Source organism: Myripristis murdjan, chromosome 20, assembly GCF_902150065.1.
Source record: "Myripristis murdjan chromosome 20, fMyrMur1.1, whole genome shotgun sequence".
NCBI classification, from domain to species: Eukaryota; Metazoa; Chordata; class Actinopteri; order Holocentriformes; family Holocentridae; genus Myripristis; species Myripristis murdjan.
Window position 1 is genome coordinate 28,161,623 of NC_043999.1, and position 23,799 is coordinate 28,185,421.

A 23,799-nucleotide genomic window follows, 5' to 3' on the forward strand; every position below is an offset into this window, starting at 1 on the left:
GTCTGCTGCAACAGCCAATAGTAGGGATGCATATTGGTGCTTTCACAAAATATTTACACAATAAAAATTTGGATAAATACTCATTAATAATGTGGATATGATGATCAAGCAGGTAGTGGTAAATTAACACAATAGAGAGAACACTCCTTTATCTTCTAAAAAACTGCATCCCTTTCCTGTCATACAGGCTACAAAACCAGGAAAACACAACACTTCACCATATCATGATATTACAGTCGGCAAATTCCAGACAATGGAAGGTCTTATATCATAATATTAATCTTATATCAATATATTGCCCATAGTTCCACGTAAACGGTTAAAACTTGTCATCAGCACAATTAACCCAAAACTTGTAGGAGTCATAAACAGCTTCCTGAAAACTGGCAATGTTCAGCCTCTCCTTAAAAAACAAACTTAGACCCAAAAGTTCTTCACAATTACAGACCCATCTCCAAACTTCCATTTATTTCAAAAATCCTTGAAAAAGTTGTCCTCTCCCAAATGCTTTCTTTTCTGGGTCAAAACATCTTTGAAAGATTCCAGTCTGGTTTCAGAGCACATCATAGCACAGAATCAGCCCACATAAAAGTGTCAAATGATCTCGTCCTCGCAGTTGACTCAGGTAGCTGTGCGATGCCTTTACTCTTAGATCTCAGTGCAGCTTTTGATACCGTAACCACACCATCCTCATACTAACACTGAAACACTGGGATGGTTTCTCTGGCTCAGCCTTAGAGTGCTTCTTCTCTTACTTATTCAATAGAAGTTATGCAATGCGCATCAGCCTGAGCCCCCATGTCATGTGGCATTAAATTTTAGCTCCAGTTGTGTTCTCGATTTATTTGCTCATTCGAGGCCAAATCATTCAAAAGCACAGCACCTCTTTGCACTGTTATGCTGATGGCACTCAGCTTTACCACCCTCTTAAGCCAAAAAACAAGAATAAATTGACAGCCTGGATGATATCAAATGGACATCAGATATCATCTGTTTGGAGTTTTTTACTTATTTATTCATTTGTTTGTTTATTTGTTTGTTTATTCTCTGCTTTTCATATCTAACTAAATTTATTACTACTTTTATTTTGCTATTTGTCTTATCTATTTCTTGTCGGTCTGAATCCTGCCTCTGGTGTTTCCGCATTGCAAACTGATTAGATTTATTACAGTGCTTCCTCAGATCCTCTTTTTATTGGCTTTGTCTTTGTCTTTTTTTTTCTCTTTGTGTGAGGTGGGATGTGGTGGGTATTCTTTTATTGTTTTACCATCTGAAGCACTTTGTGTTTCATATATTTGTATGAAAAGTGCTATATAAATAAAGTCTGATTGATTGATTGAAATGTTTTGAGTGGCTTATAACTTCATCCAGTTAAATGAGAATAAATTTGCAATTATTGTAAGCTACCTGCGATACCAAGCCACTCATATCACTGAAGGCCTGGACACTCCCCAAAAAACTCCCCAAACATTAAGCAATATGCAAAAAAATCTTGGAATCCTAGTCCACCTGGTCCTAAAGTTTGAGAAACAAGTAAATTCAAATGTCAAATCCAGTTTCAATTAACTAAGACTCATCACAAAAATCAAACATTTCCTTTCAGTCTCTGATCTGGAGAAAGTTTTCTCTGCCCTCATTTCCAGCCCTCTTGATTACTGTGTGTCTTTATGTTTGAACCACTAAGTCATATTTATCTTGCCTTCCTTCATCTTGCTCTGAATGCTGCAGCAGAACTTCTGACTAGATCCATAAAGACAGGCCATATAACTCCTACTCTTGCCTCCCTCCAATGGCTCCCTGTCACCTACACATCTGATTTTAAAATGTTACTTTATTAAGAGATCCATGATCTTGCATGATCATGTAAAACAACTGACGACTTAAAGGGAAAATTTAAGACTCTCTTCTTCACATTGTGTGTGTCCAATCTCCTGTTAAGTGCTTGTGTGCCGTGTGTGTTTGTGAGTGTGGATGGTCTCTGTCCTCCATTTTCTCTGTAAGCACTTTGGATCAACTGTGTTGTGTTTAAAGGGCTACATAAATAAATTTGACTTGACTTGACTTGAGCTGTCTGCAGCTGAAGGCAGAGCTAAAAGAGCAACTGGTCATGATTCAGTTGACTCAGTTTTTATTTGGCAAATGCATTCCCAACACAAGTATCGCATTTCCTTATATCCATTATAAATTTAATCCACCTCAACTGAGAATAAAAACTTTTAGTTGCATTTTTCAGGTTCTATTAGACCTTTAACGCTTCCATCAAGCGTTTTTCATTCAGCGCTCTAAAGAAAGTAACATCAGTGAAAAAAACAATTATCTATCCAAGATTTCAATTTGCCCTTGTGATTATATGTGGATTATATTGCTACATTTTTTTTAGTGCCATTGTCAATGCAATAGAGTTGAGGTACATACCTTGTTCCTCTATCTTGCAGTAGGAGACAGCCTACTGCAAGGAAAAGGAACGCGTCAAATACCATTTTTCTAATAACCTCTCAGACAGGGCTTTCCCTCTCTCTGCTGTTGCCAGTCACATAGAAAGAAAGAAAGAAAGAAAGAAAGAAAGAAAGAAAGAAAGAAATAGCATTGAAGTAAGGACTGAAGGAAGAACAAGTAGACCGAAGAAAAGGATCATTCCACTGGGGTTGCAGTCTAAATGGTGATGGGGCTTGTATCTAACTACTTCCAGTGACATTATTACACTCTATTTATGGCTTTCTGCTCCTCCGACTCCACCGTTCTGTCCTCCGCTAATGGTAAATGAATGGATTTATGTTCTGCTCAGTAGCCTGGCAACACATCCATTGAAGGCAGACTGTGAGAAAGCAAACAGGCAACTAGTAGACAGACACGGCCCACCAGCAGCCCATGCACAACAACACAGTGTCATCAGATTGTGGGAAACAAGCTCAAACTGTGATTATAGTAGGGACACAAATTATGTGAACATTCTATGTTTTCCTTCTTTCCTCCTTTGTCCCTTTGGATCAGCTTTCTGAAAGGCATGAGGAGTATGCCTATACATTTTGTACATATTACACTAAAACATGCAAAATCAGTTGTCCTGTAAGCTATATTGTTCTGCATTTCCTAATTTCACCCCATACCGTTCTTGTTATTATATCAAAACATAACAGTGCTGCTGTTGGAATCCAGTGGTTGCATAAAAGGTACAAAGAGCTCTAATATAAAACTGCTTGCTTCAGGAGAAGATAAGCAGAAAGAGAAGTGAAACATGAAGATAATACACTAAACAGGCAACATCAGTGGCATGGTACTTTAACGTATTGTCGAGTTGCCACAGAAGAACTGCAAATTAATGGCATTAATATTTTCATGACTGCAAGGAACAAGTAGGCTGCTGTCACAAAAACACATTAGCCACATTTCATTAAAAAAAAAAAACAAGTTAAATGAATAATGAAAAAAAAATCAAGCAAATTAAGGTGTGTATCCATAACATCTGTTAAAGGGAAAAAGGCATTGCTTTCTGAAAGGCGTGAGGAGTATGCCTATACATTTTGTACATATTACACTAAAACATGCAAAATCAAATGTCCTGTAAGCTATATTGTTCTGCATTTCCTAATTTCACCGCATACTGTTCTTGTTATTATACCTTTTTCGTAAGCACTTTGCAAACTCAGATAAGTGCTATATAAATAAAGTTTATTAATACTATTGTTGGTGTTCAAGGTTTTGCATACTACTGCTGGTCGCACACCCTCATTGTGCAGTTTATTGCCTGCGATATCACAGAGAACAGAAACTAGCTGAAGGGCAGGCTGCCTGTTTTCCCAAAAGCCTTAGCAACACTGTGACAGCCACAGGCCATTTGTCCCACTTTCTCATCGGCAATAACACAAGCCGACAGGGCCACAGTGACAATGTGCTGCTTGTTTAGTCCCTTAACTACCTTCCTGCCCTCTCTTTCTCTCTGTCTCCCTCAGTGCAAAGCAATTCCCGGCTAGCTAAGTCAAGATGACAGTGCCGGATGACCGGTGCTGCTTATTTACTCCACTAATCTTCTGGTAAGAGCCAGACTCTTTAACCCCTCTCTCTTTACATCTCTCTCCCATTCTCTCTTTCTCTTCCCCACTCTTTTGCTCATTTAACTTCATAGCTGTTGATGTCAATGCACTCATTTGTCTTCATTAGTGTGGCGAGGCGGAGTGAAGCCAACAGGAACACTGACATTGAACCAATATTTGGGCAAGACTTTCCTCGGTCAGTGTGCGTGCCTCTACATGGTCTGTTCCACATGCTTTTGACAGGAAAAGACTCTGTCTCAATATGTCTCCATCTGCAAGGCCTTTCAGCAGCGGTGTCGCCGACATGGTGGATGGTGGGTGGAGGGGAGCGGGGGACATGTCCTCACCTCACACCTAAGACTTTTCTATCCACTGCATTCTGCACTGCAACTGCATTCTTAGTTACATTTTGTGAAGGGAATGTATTTATTATTTTTTTTTTACAGATTATATTTGTTTAGGGAAAGGTTAGGCTTAGGCAGAAAAATCACCTGGTTAAGTTTAGGGAAAGGTTAGGTTGACAACAAATCCACCTGGTTAAGGTAAGGGAAAGGGTAGATTAAGGCATAATATAAACATAAATACCTCTGTATATACACATAAAAAAGAGCAAAAAGAATTTAACTGATGCAGTTACCAATCTGATTATAATATGATCAGACCTTGGATAGTATATCAGTGTAGATGTACATGAACCATTGCGCAGGGCTAAAGGTTGTTCCATGAATAAAATATCAATTAAGTCTAATAGGCATTTTTTACTACTTGGAGAATAGGATATTTTCCATCTCCTTACCAACAGCTTTTTGCCCATGGCCATGCCTGCAAGCCAGATTCCTCTCTGAGGGTTTGTGAGCTTTAAGGATGAGGTTTGCTTGCTCTTGCAGAAGAGAAGAGTAGAGAATGGGTGCATGACATTAGTCGGCATGTTGAGCTTGTGAACCCACGCGAATTGATAGTAATGTGAGTTCACAGAAAAAATCTATGTGGCACTTAGTATGTTGGTACATTCCGATATGACAAGCATGTGTCTTATTTTTTGCATCAAATAACTGCCATTGTTGTTACTTTCACATTGCATGCATTTGCAAACACACGCACACTCTCCTTGTTCTCCCCCGCCCTCTCCTTTCATTCCACTTCACCTTGTTTTCTCAAAGATGTTGACCGAAAGGGAAGAAATATACGTCATACCAACAGGTGTTCATAAACCGCAAGTGTGGACTAAGTTTGGGTTTTACAAGAAGGCCGGCAAACTTGCTGTAAAAATGCATTCTTAAACAGTGGACTGTTTTAAAGTATCGTTGACAGATGCATTATTTACATGCTTTACAACCAACAAATAAGATGTTAACACCACTGTAATGTCCCCTTCTCTCTTTCTCCTGTCACTGGATTTAGTAAATCAATCAGGATTTGTTCTTGTAACTAATGGCAGAACATTAGTAGAATCAAAAATTAAAGATTTAAACTGTTGCATTGCATTGCACCACATTGTGACAGGGCTGAACTGAATCATATTGATCTGCTGGCTACTTAAAATGTATCTAGATGCATCGTATTGTTGATCATGTACTGAGGTCTCAGTGGGTGAGATGCACACCCTTCAGTGGCTGGATATTGTTTGTGGTCTTCAGTTCCTCTGTTGTTATCCACATTCTTCTTTCAAAAGTAGCACTACCGACCCTGCTGCAGCACTGGCTGCTGCTGCTGCCTCAACAAGTCTATGTATGATGAACCAAAGCGCCATCACCTGTCATGCGAGACCAAGCGAATTACCATTTTCCACTATCTCCTACTCCACACTGAGATCAATGCCAGCATTCTTTGAAGAGGTGCAGTGAACTATTACAAATGAGTATGATAATCTTATACAGAGTTATTATCCTGCAGAGGTTAGAGTGTTGTCCATCTCTCTTGGCTCTCGGCTAAGCCTCCAGCTCTCTTACTCTCTCTTACAGCTCTCTTCTCTCTCGTTCTCTCTCTCCGTCCAACTCCTTCCTCTCATGACTTTTTAAGTGCAGCACCATGCTGTAATATTTCAGAAACCCCTAAAGCCAATGTGTGGACTGGAATGCTAATTACAGCAGCAATCAGAGACAGTGGAGATTTGCATACATGAGGTCATACATTAATAATGTTGACTGAAATTGAGGGTCAGGGGACTGACCAGAATGCACACCTTCGGGCAGATGCGAGGTTATTATGAGAATGTCCAATAGGACTGATACATTTTTTTCATTTTGCATGTGCCATGTCAAATCAGCCACAGAGTTTGGGTTCAAGCACTACGATTGGTGGCCTATGCCATGATGCTAGAAGGTATTGAATGACCTCTGTAAAAAATACTGAAATCCAAATTAAACTCACTCACAAATAACTGATTCTTCTTGAAAATGCATGAGTTGTACCCTTATATCAAGAGATATTTTGGTTAGTGTTCAGGATGCTTGTGAAAGGTGACTGAATGCAGCATTCAAATACAAGAAATCTAACATCAATGCACCATCACTGATCTACATAAAGTATGACTACATTTTCCTTGTAATTTTTTAAAGATATTTATTTGAAAATTTTCAAGTTTTTCTGGACATGAATGCAAATTGTTTAATTTTTTTTCTTTGCTAATTTGCTGATCACTCTTTCTCTGTTTCTGAACAAACTCAAGTGAATTTGCACCGTGTTCAAAGGGTTAAATTGTTTAGATGTCATACTTGTATGCTAATAAATCACCGTGATATTAAGCCACAAAGAAGAAAATGTTAAAATGATACCCCATACATTTTCTGCATTCAATTTATAAAAAGCTTGGTGAAAATAAATTACTCTTCATTTTGATGAGGTCCCCCAGGAAGAAGCTGGAGGACCCCCACTTTGAAAACCACCACACTAAATTATCAAAGATATCTGTTGTGCTCTATAATCCACCATGCTGGAAAAACACTAATTACTGACAAAAGTCTACTGCAATATATTCTATAATCTACAAACACACTTGGGGAATTTTCTACATTTTTGCTCTTTTTCTACATTTTCCACTTTGCAGTATTCATGTAATCATTCTGTCATGTTTTGACAGACATCCTCAACTCCAAGTCTCTAAAATTCATCAAAATATTTGACACAATTGTGCCAGCTGCCAGGCATAGCAGATAAGAATAACGATCTCTAGCTGAGCCACGAAACACAGATCTCATCTTTGTCACATTGTGTTTCTTTCAGTCCCTCACAAGGCCAGTGCCTTGCCTCCTTAGGTATTATATTCATTCCTCCAACTGGGTTTCTACTAGCTCAAGTTTATGCACCGAAGTGTGACTAGAAATCCCATTAAGTACACATAATTCACTGGCAGTAAATAAAACGGAGATATTTCATGCCGCCTTCCATGTAATCAAGTGACTGATATCATTAACACCGATAACTTCTTTTTCAGCACAAGCTATATTACATGCTCTTAATTCAGTAAACACTCTATAATCAATTCAGCAAACTAAACCTCATTATGCAGTAATGCAAACTGTGCCAGTTCAGTTAGTTCAGTCTTTAATGGCATTGTAGCGCAATTACAAGCAGGCACTACTGTTTGCTTTGTGCTTTGCAACAGAAACTCAATGTGGGTATGTTCAGAGTGTTTCGATTTTTTGAAGGCAGACTGACAGCTACACTCTCATACACTCCTAAAATACTTCTACACTACATATCAGTACTCTGTGATGTTCGGTGCATTGCAGGAGTTACTTTTGATGCAACTGCTTTACCGCAACCTGTCTTGTGCACTGCAGTTGGTAATTTTGTCTTTCACCCCCTACTCTGCACACAATAGAGCATACAGCTGCATTGTCTTCTGTTCTATTGAGAAGACTGTGGATGGAGAAGTGACCATTGAGCCCTCTAGGCAGATCAGTGACAGCGCCTAGACCCCAGCCTTCAATATAGGGTCCCCACAACCAATCAGATCTCTTTTGAAAGCTGAACTAACCCTTTGAAATGGGGAAATGTATGGGGAATGTATGTATGTGTGTGTGTGTGTGTGTGTAAATATATATATATATATATATATATATATATATATATATATATATATATATATATATATATAAAATAAGCACCCCCCCGCCCACCCTATTTAAAATATATTAAATTATTTTTTTTTATGTAAATTACTTATCAAACAGACCTAACAATTCAGCTACCAATGAATGAGCAGTAGTATGCCTGTTACAATAAAGATTGAAAAATAAGCCAAAGTGATACCTCTTCTCTGAATAGACAAGCTAAGCCAGTGTGCTGCTGTTAGCCAGTGAGTGGCGAGCCGAGTGGCACCTCTTCGCTTTGTTACACAATCTATGAGTGCGCAGCTGTAGCCTGGAAAGTTTCTCTGCCTTTTGGACTTATACGGTGCCGGTGAAGTTGTAATGTTTTTTCGTGATCGCGGAAATTATAGTCCCTACAGTGTTAACATTAACGATAACATTAGGGTCGTTTTCACAGGCTTGAACAAAAAACTGGATTAAATTTAATCTTGCCTAGGTACCTTTCTCTTGCCCTTTTCCCTCCCCCTGCGAGCGCGCTGCAGACAGTAATCAAACAGGCGGGTGATGACTCCGGTGTTCATTTTTCAAAATAAAGTTAATTGCAGTGTTATGTACCATTTCATGATATTTAAATTATCATTTCAAACTGATTATAATAAATATATTTGCGCAAAAAAAAAGGCTAGATAGCCTATATATATGTATATATATCCTTTTAAAATTGTTTTAACATCTGGAAGAAAAAAAAATCATTCCGAAGGTGTGGCGGCATTTATTTTGCCGTGGCGGTGCGCCACGATGAATTACATGTAGCGGAAACCCTGATGGTTTTCTGTGGTCGTCCAGGTCTTCTGCCGTTGCTGAGCTCACCACTGCATTCTTTCTTTGGAAGAATGTACCAAACAGTTGATTTGGCCACACCTAATGTTTTTGCTATCTCTCTGATGGGTTTGTTTAGATTTTTCAGACTAATGTTGGCTTGCTTCACTGATAGTGACAGCTCTTTGGACTTCATATTGAGAGTTGACCGCACCAGATTCCAAATGCAAATACCAAACTTGAAATGAACTCTAGACCTTTTATCTGCTCTTTGTTAATGAAATAATGAGGGAACAGCACACACCTGGCCATTGTTAAGGCATCAGTGAATGAACTGATTATTTCTGGTCTAATTTGGTTCTTTCTGGCATTCTCATCAGTTCTAGTAGGAGGTAGTGTATGTGGGAGCAGCAGTGAGCAGAGTAGTGAATGTGGCTGCTCAGTATGGCAGGTAGAAGAAGAGTGATTAAGCGATTTGAGGCAAGTGTGAGTTTTGTGGTGAGCATTCAGATTGGAGTGAGACAAGCTGCAGAGAAGTTTGGTTTGATCAGTGCAGAGAAGACTTCAGAGATGCCAATGGTATGTGTGTGATTTATTTCCTGTGACATGGTTGATTTGGACTAGTTTGGTTGACTTTATGTAAAGTTTAAATGTTATTCAATACTTGTTTGCTCTATTGATTAATACCTTAAGTATTATCTGAAGGTAATTCATTTAAATAATGAGAAATTAAATTAAAGATGAATAAAAAAAAAAAAAAAAACTGAATTAAGTTTAGTCAAAAATAACCTTGTTAATGAATACATTTGTTTGGCAATTACATGATTAATTTTAACATGATTAATTGATATGATTTTCAGTTCCAGTTTATTTGCATTAAGTGAACTAACATGATTTGTGTTCCATGTTTGTCTTTCTTTTAAGGTTATCAACCTAAACTCAATTTATGATCAATTCATTAACTGGAAAAAGACTCGACAGCCATGGAACAGCTGAGCAGCTAATTGTCCAATTACTTTTGGTCCCTTAAAAAGGTGGAGGGCACATATAAAATGTGTTGTAATTCCTACACAATTCACCTGATTTGGATGTAAATACGATTTAAGCTATAAGTATGCACTTAAAGCACATCTTGATTGGTTCATTCTTAATCCATTCTGGTGGTGTAGAGAGCCGAAATGCTTAAAAATGTGTCAGCGTCCAAATATTTATGGACTTCACTGTAGTTGTTGTTAATTTGCTTAATTAGTTAGCTATTCAAGTAGTTGACTGGAAGTTCTAAGATTACGTTTTAAGAAACAAACTCTTGAAAGTGGTAGTGGCAGAATAAGGTGATGAGAACCATTTGCGATTCCACAAAGTACCTTTAAGACCACTGTTCTTTAAAGAACCATTTATTTGTAATCAAAATTCTTTTCCTTTAAATGGCCCTTCAAGGAATTCCCATAAAGAATCTTTGTCAAAATAGTTCTTGGTGGAGCCAACTGGTTGAAAGAAGAATCCTTTCTTTTTTCTTTTCTTTTTTCAAATGAGAAACCATCTACTGCAGTGGTTCCACAGTAGGCCTCATTGATGGTTCTTCATGGAACAACAGTTTCTAAAAACCAGTCTTAACACCATTATTTTCATGTGTGTGGCAGCCTCAACATGATATCACGTCTACATATCACCTCTACATTTGGTGTCAGAAATAAAAAAAAGTGCAGTGTTACCATGTTTATGGTGGATTTTTCCTTTACATAGCTAGACTGAGGCCTGCTACATGACCAGGGCTGAACTGTCTGCTGTATGGATGAGCATCCATCTTTAAGACAGTTTTACTCTGGGAAAGAAAATAGTTTACTGAAAACAGCAGTGGCAAATCTGCTGTGACGGAGTTCAATATTTGTCATTTTTCTCCTCCTAACAGTGGAGCTAATATACTCTACAAGGGCAACATGTCCCCTTCAACACCTCACAGAAGCAAATCCCTATAGCAATACATTTTAAACTTTGACAGGATGTATCTCCTGCTGTGCCTTCTTTATCACTGTGTAGTTTTTAGCTTATGTAAACCTATCAGATCCCAATTTCAAGAAATTAAAAGGACCACACCAGTGATTTTGAATGTTGGCCCATTTACTGTAATTTACCACTTTGCAAATCATGCAGGCATACAAAAGATTTCACAACATATAATCAAAATTCGTCAACCCCTCAAATTGTTGGTTGAACCACCCACATGATAACGTCCTCTCCATTCATGAACCTGATCTTTGCCTGTATTAAGCAATCATTTCCCCAGGGACTATTTTCCAGTGGAGAGGCCATTTCACTCATGAATGTCAGTCATCAAGTCATCAAGACACTGCAGTGCTGCTGCTCTTAGGAAAACTAATGTGGGCGACTTTATTATGGTGATGGAATACAGTTGTCCCTCGCTATAACGCGGTTCACCTTTTGCGGCCTCGCAGTTTCACAGATTTTTTTTAGTGCAATTTTGCATGCTTTTTTTTTTTACAGTGCATTGTGTTCTGCATCCTGATTGGCTGAGGGAAAGCCCGCGCATTGTGTTCTGCGTCCTGGTTGGCTAAGGGACTGTAGACCATTGTCAACCAATCTCCTCCGTGCCGTGTCTCCTGTACAGTACAGAATGCGTTCATTCTATAATACTGGACTTATTTTTCTACGAAGGTTTGAACTTTGAGAGAAAAGTGAGAAAATGTTAATGCCTGTCTGAGAAAAGTGTATAAAGTGTGTAGTGAGGGGTTTTACAGCCTTAAAACATCTAGAATAATTGTAAAAAATAAAGCTGACTACTTCACGGATTTCGCCTATTGCGGGTTATTTTTAGAAAGTAACTCCCGCGATTAACGAGGGACAACTGTACTGGTGTGAAGAAAGTCTGAAGTCTCTGAAAGTTGATTTTCATATCGTAGGGGAACAGGGCCAGAGTGGCCCTTATTTTCAGCCCTGGAGTCATGACTCAGACCAGCCCACTTCAGTTCAAGACCAATTATATTAAAATAAGTTTCTCACGCTCAGGTGGCATTGCATCACACTCAGGGGTTAAAATGGATTTTGTTGGGAGGGAGAGCCCTTGTCTACATATTACTGTCAATGGTCAACATTTTTCAAATCATCTTTATTTACATATCATGACAACTGATGCCAAATTTACATCTCACACCATCAGTTCACATTAGTGATGGGTCGTTCACGAACGAGTCGATTCTTTTGAACGGCTCTTTGAAGTGAACAAGCCAGTTCCCAATTTCTTTTTTTGCTTTAATTCACTCTGTATCCATTAATTTCAGTGTGTTTGGTCATTCTTGCATGTTGTGAACAAAAAGAAAGAAGAAGGAGTCATGTGTGTGACTGTTTGTTGATTTCAGCTGAGCTTTCAACACAATCTCCCCGATGAAGCTGATTGGAAAACTGAACACTCTGGGCATCAGTACCACTCTCTGCAACTGGATACTGGACTTCCTCACAAACAGACCCCAGTCAGTTCGGATTGGCAGTCTCTCCTCCTCCACTCTAGTGCTCAACACCGGAGCCCCCCAGGGCCGTGTGCTCAGCCCCCTCCTGTTCACGCTGTACACCCACGACTGCAACCCCCGACAAGGAGAGAACTCTACTGTGAAGTTTGCAGATGACACCACCATCATTGGCCGGATTTCCAACAATGATGAGTTTTTATATTGGGAGGAAATCAACCATCTTGCAGAATGGTGCACAGACAACAACCTACTGCTCAACGTCAGCCATGAGGTCAGCCATGATCAAGTTCAACTCAGTGCCCTGACTGACCGCCGGCCCTCACAGCCGAAAAAACAGACCGGCCCACCAGAAGTTCTCCAGATCCTCCCGTTTAGCCAATCTGGGCTTGTGGTGGAATAAATGGAGAGCAGTTGCTGGATAAAAAGGGAGGAAAAGTGACAGCAGAGTTCTAAAATGCGACTGCTTGATTCAAGAAAAGATGATCAGAAATGTGAAGTATAAACATGTTGCAGATAGAAATCAGAGGTAAGTTCCTTGCAGACTCCAGTCGGCAATATAATTCATCTTGCCACCAGTCAATCCATGGTTGGTTTGTTCTTGGCTTATTTTCAAATTTGAATCTTAACGATGTTCATTTGGTTATGTCTAGTGTCATCAGCTACCATGATGCACTACATCTAAACCATACCACAATGGCCTAGAGACAATCTGACACTACATGACTTGTTATCGAGTCATGCATACATTATCTTCCAGCAACCTTGATGGCAGTGCACATTGATTGCTGCGGCAGTCAGAGGCGCATGTTTCCACAAACAGCAGGGGACCACCATGCATTTCACTCTCTGCACCCCAGCATGTGTGCATCCATTGACTCATTCAGAAGCCTGCTCTCACCTGTGGATTTCACTGTATGATGTGCTTATCCCTTTGTTCAGCTGTTTTTGCACTCAGATCCATGTTTAGAAATGTTTTATTGCACAGCTTGCTGAATTTTGAATTATACAACTTTGACACAGCCATACTCTTACATTACTCACAAAAAGTTAGGGATATTCGGCTTTCGGGTGAAATTTCAGGATGAACCTAAAATGCATTATAACCTTTACAGGTGAACTTAATGTGACCTTCTGTAAACTTTTGAATGCACATGTCCAACTGTTCAATGTTTCAGTACTTTTTGCACAAGTTGCTGTTCTCTAACAAGGAGTTTAACGGCAAAATTCACATCAGGTGTTTAATGCTCCAGCTCATTGAGGTCGTATCATTAGGGAACGGCTGCTGGAGACTGGGGTACCTCAAATGGAGTGGCCTGCACTTTCTCCAGACCTGAATCCCATAGAAAACCTATGGGATCAGCTGAGTCGCCGTGTAGAGGCTCGGAGCTCTGTACCTCAGAACCTCAATGTCCTGAGGGCCGCCCTTCAAAAAGAGTGGGATGCCATGCCTCAGCAGACAATAAGTCGACTTGTGAACAGCATGAGACGTCGTTGTCAAGCTGTAATTGATGCTCAAGGGCACATGACAAGTTATTGACACTGACATTTTTTGTTGTGGTATATCCACCACTGTTGTTGGCTTTTGTTTCAAGAAATTGTTTGAGATGAGGAAATCACCAGTGTATGCTTCTACTTAAATGCCCTACTTTCATGACATAATATCACTGTAGCGTGAACTTTTTATATTTTCCATAAATTTCACCCAAAAGCCAAATATCCCTAACTTTTTGTGAGTAGTGTATTTTGTTATAGTATTTCTTTAAATTCTACTTTAAATTCTTTTAGCAGCAATGAGTATTTACAAAAGTTAATGCTAGGTTATTGGATCAGCCATCTGTCAGTCAGTAACTAGCTGTCCAATCAAACATATTGCATACATCACAACAACAGAGCTGAACAAACAGCAGCAGCTGTGAGAGTGAGCAAGCATATTGGTAAGCATATCCCTAACTTGTTAGCATGATGTTTTTGTAAGGAAAATCTATGCTTTTCTTTTTTTTTTTCTAATATATCCTTTTATTCCTGTTTTCCAATTCAGACCACTTTAGCTTCTTGTGTTGTCATCAGTTTAAGGCACTTTCACACCTGCCTTGTTTCATCCGACTGAATTCAACTATGGTGCACTTCCCCCTTTGGGGCTGTTCATTTTGTCAAGTGTGAAAGAGAATCAGAGGCAGAATCAGAAATTGGGTAACCAGCAATCACATTCAGTTGGGGACCAAAACAACCAGACCAAGACCCTCTGGAGCAGTTTGAGTCTAGAATGTGACCCAACTACAGGAAGTATGCTGCGTTTGGGGCTGAAGCAGCTCCTGTAGCTCAGGGGCGCATTATATACTTGTAAATAATATCAGAAAGAAGCAACTCAGCAACACAATGAAGTCAGGGTTGACATGGAGCAACAAGGAGATATATTGGCCAAATAAGCAAAGCTACTGATGGGGCTCTTAAAGAAATTTAAAGAAAACATTTCTTTTCTCCGCTTTTCAAAGTAGCAATATTTGTCTGACCCTGACCAATGAGCAGGCTGACAGCTCCCACATGGCTTTGCTGATACATTTTGGTTCCTTTGAATTTGGGACCTTGTGAAATGAACGGATTGCCTTTAAACTGTTGCATTTTATGTAACACATCTACACTTTAAACTTTAAATTTATCACCCCTGATTTACCAAATCAAAACTTGAACTTTCCTGAAAATCAAAACCTTCCTCTACAGATTGCCACCACTGCCACCATTTTTCATGATGGGGAAGAAACTGAGCCCCTAGGAAAGGAGAACAGAAAACGTGCAATAAAAAAAAAAAAAAAAAACCTTATATTGCTGAGTTTGATTCAGTCAGGGACAGTATAATCAGGGGCTGTACGCCTTCGCCAAAATACGGTGAGTAATTTGTGCTGGCAGCTACACTTGAAATTTAAATCACCAACAGTTTCCATTGTATTTTCAAAGCACTGGATGTACTGTATTAGTAAGGCCATAGAAACATGTTCTCTTCTGAGTCCCTCAGGAGAAAAAAAAACCCAATTCTTAAACTGAGGACTGAGCAAAATCATACACAACTCTGTGATAAACATCAAAGTGTCTTGGAAAACCCTCCTTTCAGCTGAGTCTGTCTACTCACAGACTGATCGGCATGATTTTTAACCACAGACATTAACTCCACCGCTCTCTGCTGGGACTCCTGACAAGTGACTTCTAAGAAGTCAACTGAATTTCCTTCCCAAACTAAAGAATATGTCAGTTCCTTTCATGTGTTTGAAGCACTGCTAACCTCTTCCTCCGACCCCAGCTGGGAATGCTACTGGCTAGAGAGAATATTCTATTATTTTGGAGCTGCCAATCATGTTCATCGCTCTTTTACATGTGGAATTTCAAGGCAAACACTTTAAACTGTCTCTGAACTGAAGAGAGTCATGCAAAAATAAGGACACATAGTGTCAAAAAAGTTTGAAATGACACTGGTAAAAAAAAAAAAAAAAAAAAAAAACAGCAATGCATGAGCCATGTTCAAAGTTGGTAAGAAAGTTGGCAAAATCTGTATGTTGCATAGCAACTTAGCTTTGCTGGGTGGCTGAATTCAATTCTGCATAAGCGGATGTGAGATCTTGTGAGACTGACAGGCCCGCTGCACTCCATTTTGAAACAGTGTGCAAAGTTACAGTCTGAAAAGCTGCAGAGCAAAATTAATCTGTGTTGTAGCTTAGCTTCCCATCCGTAACTGACTTCTTTATCCTTTATATCAGGTACTACATTGCGACAGCTCTGCTGAAGGTAGATGCTATTGTATGTGTGTGTGCATACAGGCATGTCTTGCTGTCTAATTGGAGAGAGGCAAATACACACAGAGACTTAGCTGATTTTGTTGTTTTTGCATTGCCTGTCCCCTTCCAAATTTATTTTATCTCTAATTCAATACTTTGTGAGGTACTGTAAGGTTGGTATTTCAAATCCACATGACACACTGTGTAAATAAGACAACTTTGCAGTTGCTGTAAGTTTAATTTTTTCACTTTGATGGAGCTAGGCTAACGACTCCCATAGACTTCAAGTCTTTATGCTAAGCTAACAGGAATGCCACCCATAGGAACCGAATCACTGGACATAAAGAGCAGCACTGAGCCCCCTGTTCTGCTTATTTATTATTTAAGTAGGTATTGCTACATACTATACTATAATTCAATTTAAATTAAATAAGAACAGCTTCTGGTTATTAGACCAGAAACACAGTTGTTTTTCTCATTAACTAGTCATCTCAGAAAAAAAAAAAAAATAAATAAAATTTAGCCATGAATGGAGTTTTTTGATCTGTGATTTTGCCAGCAATGAGCGCTCAGCACCAAAGACAAAGTAAAAAACAAAAATGACCTAAAAAGCTGTTTTTTCTAACGCTGAGCCAGCTGGGGGCACTACAGGGCGCTCATGGAGTTGACAAGCATCATCATTTAGTCAACATGAATGGTACAACCAAATTTCATGGTGATGCAAAAAGACCAAGAAGGTTTTGAGATATTAGTATGTAAGATTTTAAAAAATCACTTGCTGGTGGCAGCAGAGGAAAGGTCATAGGCTCACCAAAATTTACAAATTTCATCATCTAGGCTACTTGAAGCAAATTTGATGATGATGATGATGATGATGATGATGATGATCTAACAAATAGATTTTGAGAAATGGCCCTCAAGACCTAACAGATGAACTGACTGAAAACCTCTGCATATCATTTTGTCTCATATTCATTTTTCTCTTTGTTGTTTTTTCAAATAGTGGGATGAAATGATCCCATTTGTTTCCAAAGCAGTTTCACTTGTTTCAGGACTTTATCTGGGAACCAGTACAATATTGACACAAGGACAAATAAGGCAGATCGAGAAAATGACCCTGATTCAAGAATATTCTGGAAATAAGTTAACTAGCACTGGAAACAAGTGGGATTATCTCATCCCGTTGGCACTATTTGAAGAAAAACAATATTTTAAGACTAAATGACTTGTTAAGATGGAGATTTTTTTCAGAGTGTACAGGCCTCCAATTCCTAGTGGGGCAAAACCAGGATCTCAGAGATAAGCACCTCAATGTAGCTGGCCACTACTGCTGATAGTGCAACAGCCAGCTGTGTTTATTGGTTGGTCTGCGAGCAGAAAACTCATTTCATTTACATTGAAAATGAAAATAAAACACCATATTATATTTTTCTGTACTTCTGTGTCTTGATTGCTGAATAAGTGGACAAAGGTGGACATGCTGTCTCTCCTATCATGTTCTAATTCAGGAGTATTCAATTCAAATTTTAGGAGGTCCAGTTACTTAAAGTTCCTTCCCAGCAAAGGTCCAAGTCTTCATATGTAACTATTCTTGTGATCTGTAGGCCTATATGGACGTAGTGTTGAGGGTCTATATTTGTATAGGTGTGTGTATAAAACTATAAAATGTAATAAAGTACAAGTCAAAAATAAATGCCTTTCCCTGCCATTCTCACATTAGACACATTGAAAAAGTCAGACAAAATAAATAAGCGGGCACTCACAAAGAAAATAGTGCTCACTTTAGTCCTCATCTGAAGTAAACCGGCTCTTTATTCTGAGCATTTATCAGTCAACCAGTAACATAAAGCACCTACGGGAAAACTGAGTAACATTAGGCATTACAAAAACACAAAGTGATTATTTTGAACAAATACAAATTTATCTGTACCACATCTTTGGCATTTTCTTTTTATTTTTCCCTTACATGTGCTACTCTCCCTCACTGAATACAAGGATTGCTTCTGTACAAACGCTGGCCAAAACTGTCGTGTGATTTAAATCAGACACAGGATTAAACACGACATTTCAATACAGTAGCCACAACAAACAACGCTATAGAAAGATTGTGAACTGTTTTGCGGTGCAGATGGAACCATTACTGGATCCAGAGCTGGACCACCTCTAATTGGTGATGCCTGCTCTACTTGCAGCTCTGTTCGGTCCAAATCCATGCCTGCGTCACACTGAAGCACTGCTGGACTGCATGCAGGAAATGTTGTCAGATTGAATATGAATGTCCCAGATGTTGTTGAAGATGTAAGGTCACCACAAGTTCCTATCGGAGGGATGGAGCTCAATTCCTCTGAAAGAAATGGTGTTCTGATGATGGAGGTGGACAGTCCAAAATATCCTAGAGGTCTTCAACTTGGTTGCGATACGGTGACTTTGATGGCCTTAGCAAATGATTTACCTCATGTTCATCCTCATTAAGCCATTCCGTGAGCCCTCATGTCTTGTGGAGGGGGTATGGTCATCCTGGAAGCGACCACTCCCATCAGGATAGAAAGGTTTCATCATAAATAAAGGTGATCACTCAGAAACACTACCCTGACGTTTCACTGTAGCTACACTATAGTGGCCTGCTGTATTAGAAGCTTATGGTGTAGCGATGGTGTCATTTTGATGCAGAAGTATAAAATGACCTTTAGGGGCCAAGCGGGGCCAAACCATGCAAGGAAAACACTCTCCACAGCATAACATTGCCAGCAGACCCCCTTACTATACGGTTCCAACATAAAGGCATACAGCAGCTTTCACACATGTGCTCGCCCACCAGAATATGGAGAAGGACAACTCATCTGATCACATCCCTTTTCTCCATATGTCTGTAGAGCAGCTTTTGCACCACTCCTCATGCTGTTCTGGCTGCTCATTGTGGTCAAACACCTCACTAAAATACTTTAACTTGTTTATTTCCTTTAATTTGTCAGCCATCTGTATATGCATAGTGAGACAGACATACAGACAGAGCGCAGATCATGCCCATCTGGCATCCGTTGCTATGCAACCAAAATTGGAGGGAGAAAGCAGGTCAGAAAGTAGTCTTTCCCAGTATAAGTTATGACTGTACAGCTTTATCCTTGCGGTGTGCAGAAAAGTGTTTAGCTCGTGTAAATCATGGGAGACTTGATAATACTATGTGATTATAATTCCCCTGTACATTTCAAAACACACACACAATGCCTTCCTATAGGGATCTGTAGCTGTCTTCCTCTGTTTACAAAAAGTGTCGTCCATCACATGGTCTTCTCATAACCATTTCTTATTTCAATGACCAACTGATCCTTATATGAGGCAAGTACAGGGAAAGCTAACGTTATAATCAATCATCACACATTTCTACCGCATTTTAAACATATCTTCTGAGCCCAAAGTGTTGGAAATATCCTTCCACACAGACTTTCCTCCTGATGTTGTTACTTTCACATCTCTCTCTTTACGAGTGTGAAGGGTCACATCAGGTCAGATGACCCTCACTCCTCTCACTCAAAGCAAATAAGCGCTACCCCCACCCTCCTCTCATCTTCATCTTGTTTCATCAAAGCTGTCAACTGACAGTGATGAAATTTAAGATGCATCACCAAATGTTCATAAATTCAAATAAATTGTTTAAAATGTACTGATCTGTTGGCTACTTAAAATGTATCTAGATGCATTGTGTCGTTAATCATGTATTGAGATGTATTGAAACGGTCTCAGTTGATGAGGTGTATGCCACTATTAAACACTCTTTAATAACACACAGAAGCGCCACAGATGAAATACAAACTGCCAAATGTCTCCAACTAGTGGCCTGTTCTACTCTACACTTGTAAAAAAATAAAAATAAATAAATAAATAAATGGCAAGATGCAATCAACAAAACAGGCAAAATGCATGCGGGAAAATACAACAGAGGGCGGGAAAAAGAGGAAAGACTTAAAAGTTTCATACAGTTTCATACAAAATTAAATAAACATGTTTGTATGTGTCCTGTGTAAAACACTGTCGAGGAGGATAAGCCTACATTTGAATGCTTTGCCGTTGTACCGGCACAGAACAGGGAAATTATTTAATAGCTTTTTTGTTTTACTGCTGTTCAATAGAAAAATGATGGATCTGAAGATACATGCGTTAGGCAGCCAGAGCAGGCTAAGTGAGTGGAACCACTTGGCTTGCAGTGTCAGCTTAAGACCAGCAACTGCAGCAACAATCTCTGCAATTAACATTCACAGCGCACTGTCTCCACATTGGTTTCATTTTATAAGCTCACTCCCTAATCAGTCTGTAACTGGCACTGACAGAACAGACAAACCTAGAAATAAAGCCCAAGCTTCCTTCACTCCATGGGCGCCAACTGGGTATGGCAAGTCCTATGGCACTTACTTTACCAGAGCCCCCGTTTAGTCACATTTTTAGTATCATAATAGAAAGCAAAGATCATGCAAAAGTCAGCAGGAATCTGTTTTAAGTCATACGGATTTAAAAAAAAAAAAAAAAAAAAAAAAAAAAAATCACATCACAGCAACATTTGAGATCCATGATCTTTCAAAGGTGATAGTTTAGTGAGCGACATCTAATAATTGTTCACCTTCACAAGATAATCATATTATGTCAGTAGCTGATTTTATTAAGTTATATTTTGCAAATGGTGCAGTGGCACATTTGCCAGAGATTCCAGATTTGACCCTGTGATCTTTATCATTCTCGTATCATTCATTATTACAGCATTATAACACATGGCTGAAGAAATAATCTGTTTGAGAGCATGTGTAAGGGTCAAATTTACACCAGGTGAGCACAGGGCCAGTGTTCCCTTGGATAACACAGACCAGACTGCAACATTTTGTTGGTCATATTGAGATTAAAGAAGTGTTTAAAATACAGTGTAGTGCCAGGGGGCCCACTAAGGAGATTGGGCACAGTATCTAGGGCCCAGTTTTTTTTTGGATGAGCAAATGAGTGAATGTGTGAACACTTCTGAAAGCATTTCACATGCATTTAACCCTATGGAACCTGAAATTCACTTGATCTATTTCAACAGGGAAAAGATAATGCACAAATAAGCAAAACAATACCTGAAAGTGAGAAAAAATGATGAACAGCAACAATGAAAATCAGCAACAAAATTATTTTTAAAAAAAAAGGTCAAATAAAATATCCTTTAACATTCGCTAAACATAGTGAGACAAACAATTACAAGAACACTACCTGGAAAATTGCAAAACCAAAAAGAAGAAAAAAATTAAAATGTGAATAAAAGAACTAAGGTGAATATTAAGACGGTGACATAAAACCTGTCAGATTGTTCATCTATGTGACCTACACTGATGTATGCATAGTGAAAGACAAGGGCCTCACAAGGATTTTTTTTTAGAGCCCCCAAATATCTAAGTGTCACTGGTACAGTGTCACTTTCTTGTGTTATCTTTGGTCCTCAGATACATGCCATTTCTCCCTGACATATTTACAGGTTTTTCAATTTCCCCACACAATTTCAGCAAACTGGCCAAATCAAAATATAATAAGTGGTTTGGTGACCTGGTTACGATAATAAATGAAAATCACACGCTGTCAGTCCCCACAATATTCTCCCCTCCTCGGTGTGTGCACCCAGGCAGGTTTTAGTGAAGTTAAAGCGGACAAATGCAGGGCCGAGGCACTCACCAGCAGCGTGGGCAGCCCGGCCACCACGGCGTACAGCAGGACGGGCGGGACGGCGCTGCTGTCCTCCGGTCCCAGGTAGGGCTTGGTGTAGGCGGTGTCGTAGCAGAAGAAGCCTTGGACGTGCACCGTGAACGTGTCGGTATACTCGAAGTAATAGGCCAGCATGACGGTCCCGGCCATGATCACCAGCTGGAAGTACAGCATGATGGGAGAGCGAGAGACATTTAATGGAAACACACAAAAGCTTTCCCTTTCCCTCCCCCTCTCTCTCTCCTGTCTCTAGCCAGCCTCCTCCTCCTCGCCGGCGGTGCTGACTCCCGGTACCCAGCTCATGACGGCTCGGCGGTGCGCGGGGAGCCGCTCTGTGCTGTGGAGGCTGCTCGCCTTGGCTGTCTCTATCGCTGCTGCCGCGACTCTACGGTGTGTGTGTGTGTGTGTGTGTGTGTGTGTGTGTGTGTGTGAGAGAGAGAGAGAGAGAGAGAGAGAGAGAGAGAGAGACGGATTAGCTGGGTATGTGAGGGTGTATAAGCGCATAGGAGATAAGGAGGCTTGACTGCTCCCTCTCTCTACGCGCGTGCGTGTGTGTGTGCGCGCAGGAGACAGACACTACTGAAGCGCAGATAATAATGGACACAGAAGCGAGAGACATGAGTTGCCATGCCTCATCCATTCAGGAATGGAGAGAAGACAGAGAAAGAAATTGTGTGTGTGTGCGCGCGCGCGTGTGTGAAAGAGAAAAAGAGAGATGGCAGGGTAGCTCAGTGTGAAAGCAGATGTGAGAAAAAGAGACTAAGTTAAGAGTTTGTTGGCTATTTGTGTGTGTGTGTGTGTGTGTGTGTGTGTGTGTGTGTGTGTGTGTGTGTGTGTGTGTGTGTGTGTGTGTGTGGGTGGGTGGGTGGGTATGTGGGTAGGCGGGTGTGTGGGTGTGTGTGAGTGTGTTATTGGAGGGCGGCACATAATGGACACAGTGCCCAGGCACATGCACTGCCATGCCTCATCCATCCTGGACCCGAGAGAAAATCGAGAGGAGGCTGCGGTGGCATCTGCTCTGCCCGTCACGCTGTTCTCCAGTCCTCACTGATCATACGTCACACGTTTCCATGCGTCACTTGGAGACGCCGGCACGCCCAGCCAATTGACTTCATATTTCATCAGGCGGATGACGTCAGTGTAGGGAAGTGAATGAGTAGAGGCTGAATGGCATCACGTTTATCGGTTTGGTTTAGTATTTGTTTGAAACTCAGAGGCCATTGGGATTTTGAGAAGTTTTATTCAAACTTCTTAACCAACTTGTTATTCTGTATATTTGTTTTGATTTTTGATAATTTTCTTGTAATTAAATTAAATTTTTATAATAATAATTATGTGGAATTTTGTGGAATAATTAATCTTCATGTATGCATAATAAGTACATGCTTGTTTGTTTATTTGTTTATTTCCACAAGTTTTATGCAAAATTTCCAGTAATATTCACTTTCTCACTTTCTCACATTTATTCTTATACAGTTTTTTTGTTTGTTTGTTTGTTTGTTTGTTTTTTCATTTTTGGTAATTGCTTTGCTAATTTTCTGGTCCATTTCTGTTAATTTAATTTTCATATTTGTTTTTGTTTTGATGCTTGTGAAATTCTGGCTCGCAACGCCTTTCACAAGAAATCTGACATCAATCCACCATCACTGATCTAATGGTTCAAAACTATGCAATTTTGATAATTAGAAATATAATTTTCTTATAATTAAACATAATTTCTTTGCTATTTTTCAGTAATCATTGTGTTAACATTTTCTTATAGTATTTTTTTTATTTTTAATTTTTTTAATTTTTAAATTTGTTTTCTCCTCCATTTTTCTGAAATTTTGTGCTAATCTTTTTTCCCTCTGTGCTTTTGAAAGAAATCAGGTGAATTTGCTCAGGTTTCAAAGGGTTAAATTCATTTTCTTATTAAAAAGCTCTGGCTGATTTAAACAAGTCTTTCTCACTA

The 23,799-nt window shown here is 39.5% G+C and overlaps 1 protein-coding gene across 1 annotated transcript in view; it reads right to left on the bottom strand.

Moving 5' to 3' along the window:
* plppr5b (phospholipid phosphatase related 5b) overlaps positions 1-22,204 on the bottom strand; it is a 102,459-nt gene extending 80,255 nt beyond the window's left edge. Inside the window, exon 1 of the mRNA XM_030078761.1 lies at positions 21,819-22,204. Within this exon, the coding sequence (XP_029934621.1) occupies positions 21,819-22,022 (204 nt within the window). The 5' untranslated portion in view covers positions 22,023-22,204. The remainder of the gene's footprint in view (positions 1-21,818) is intronic.
* Between the last annotated feature and the right edge of the window lie 1,595 nt (positions 22,205-23,799).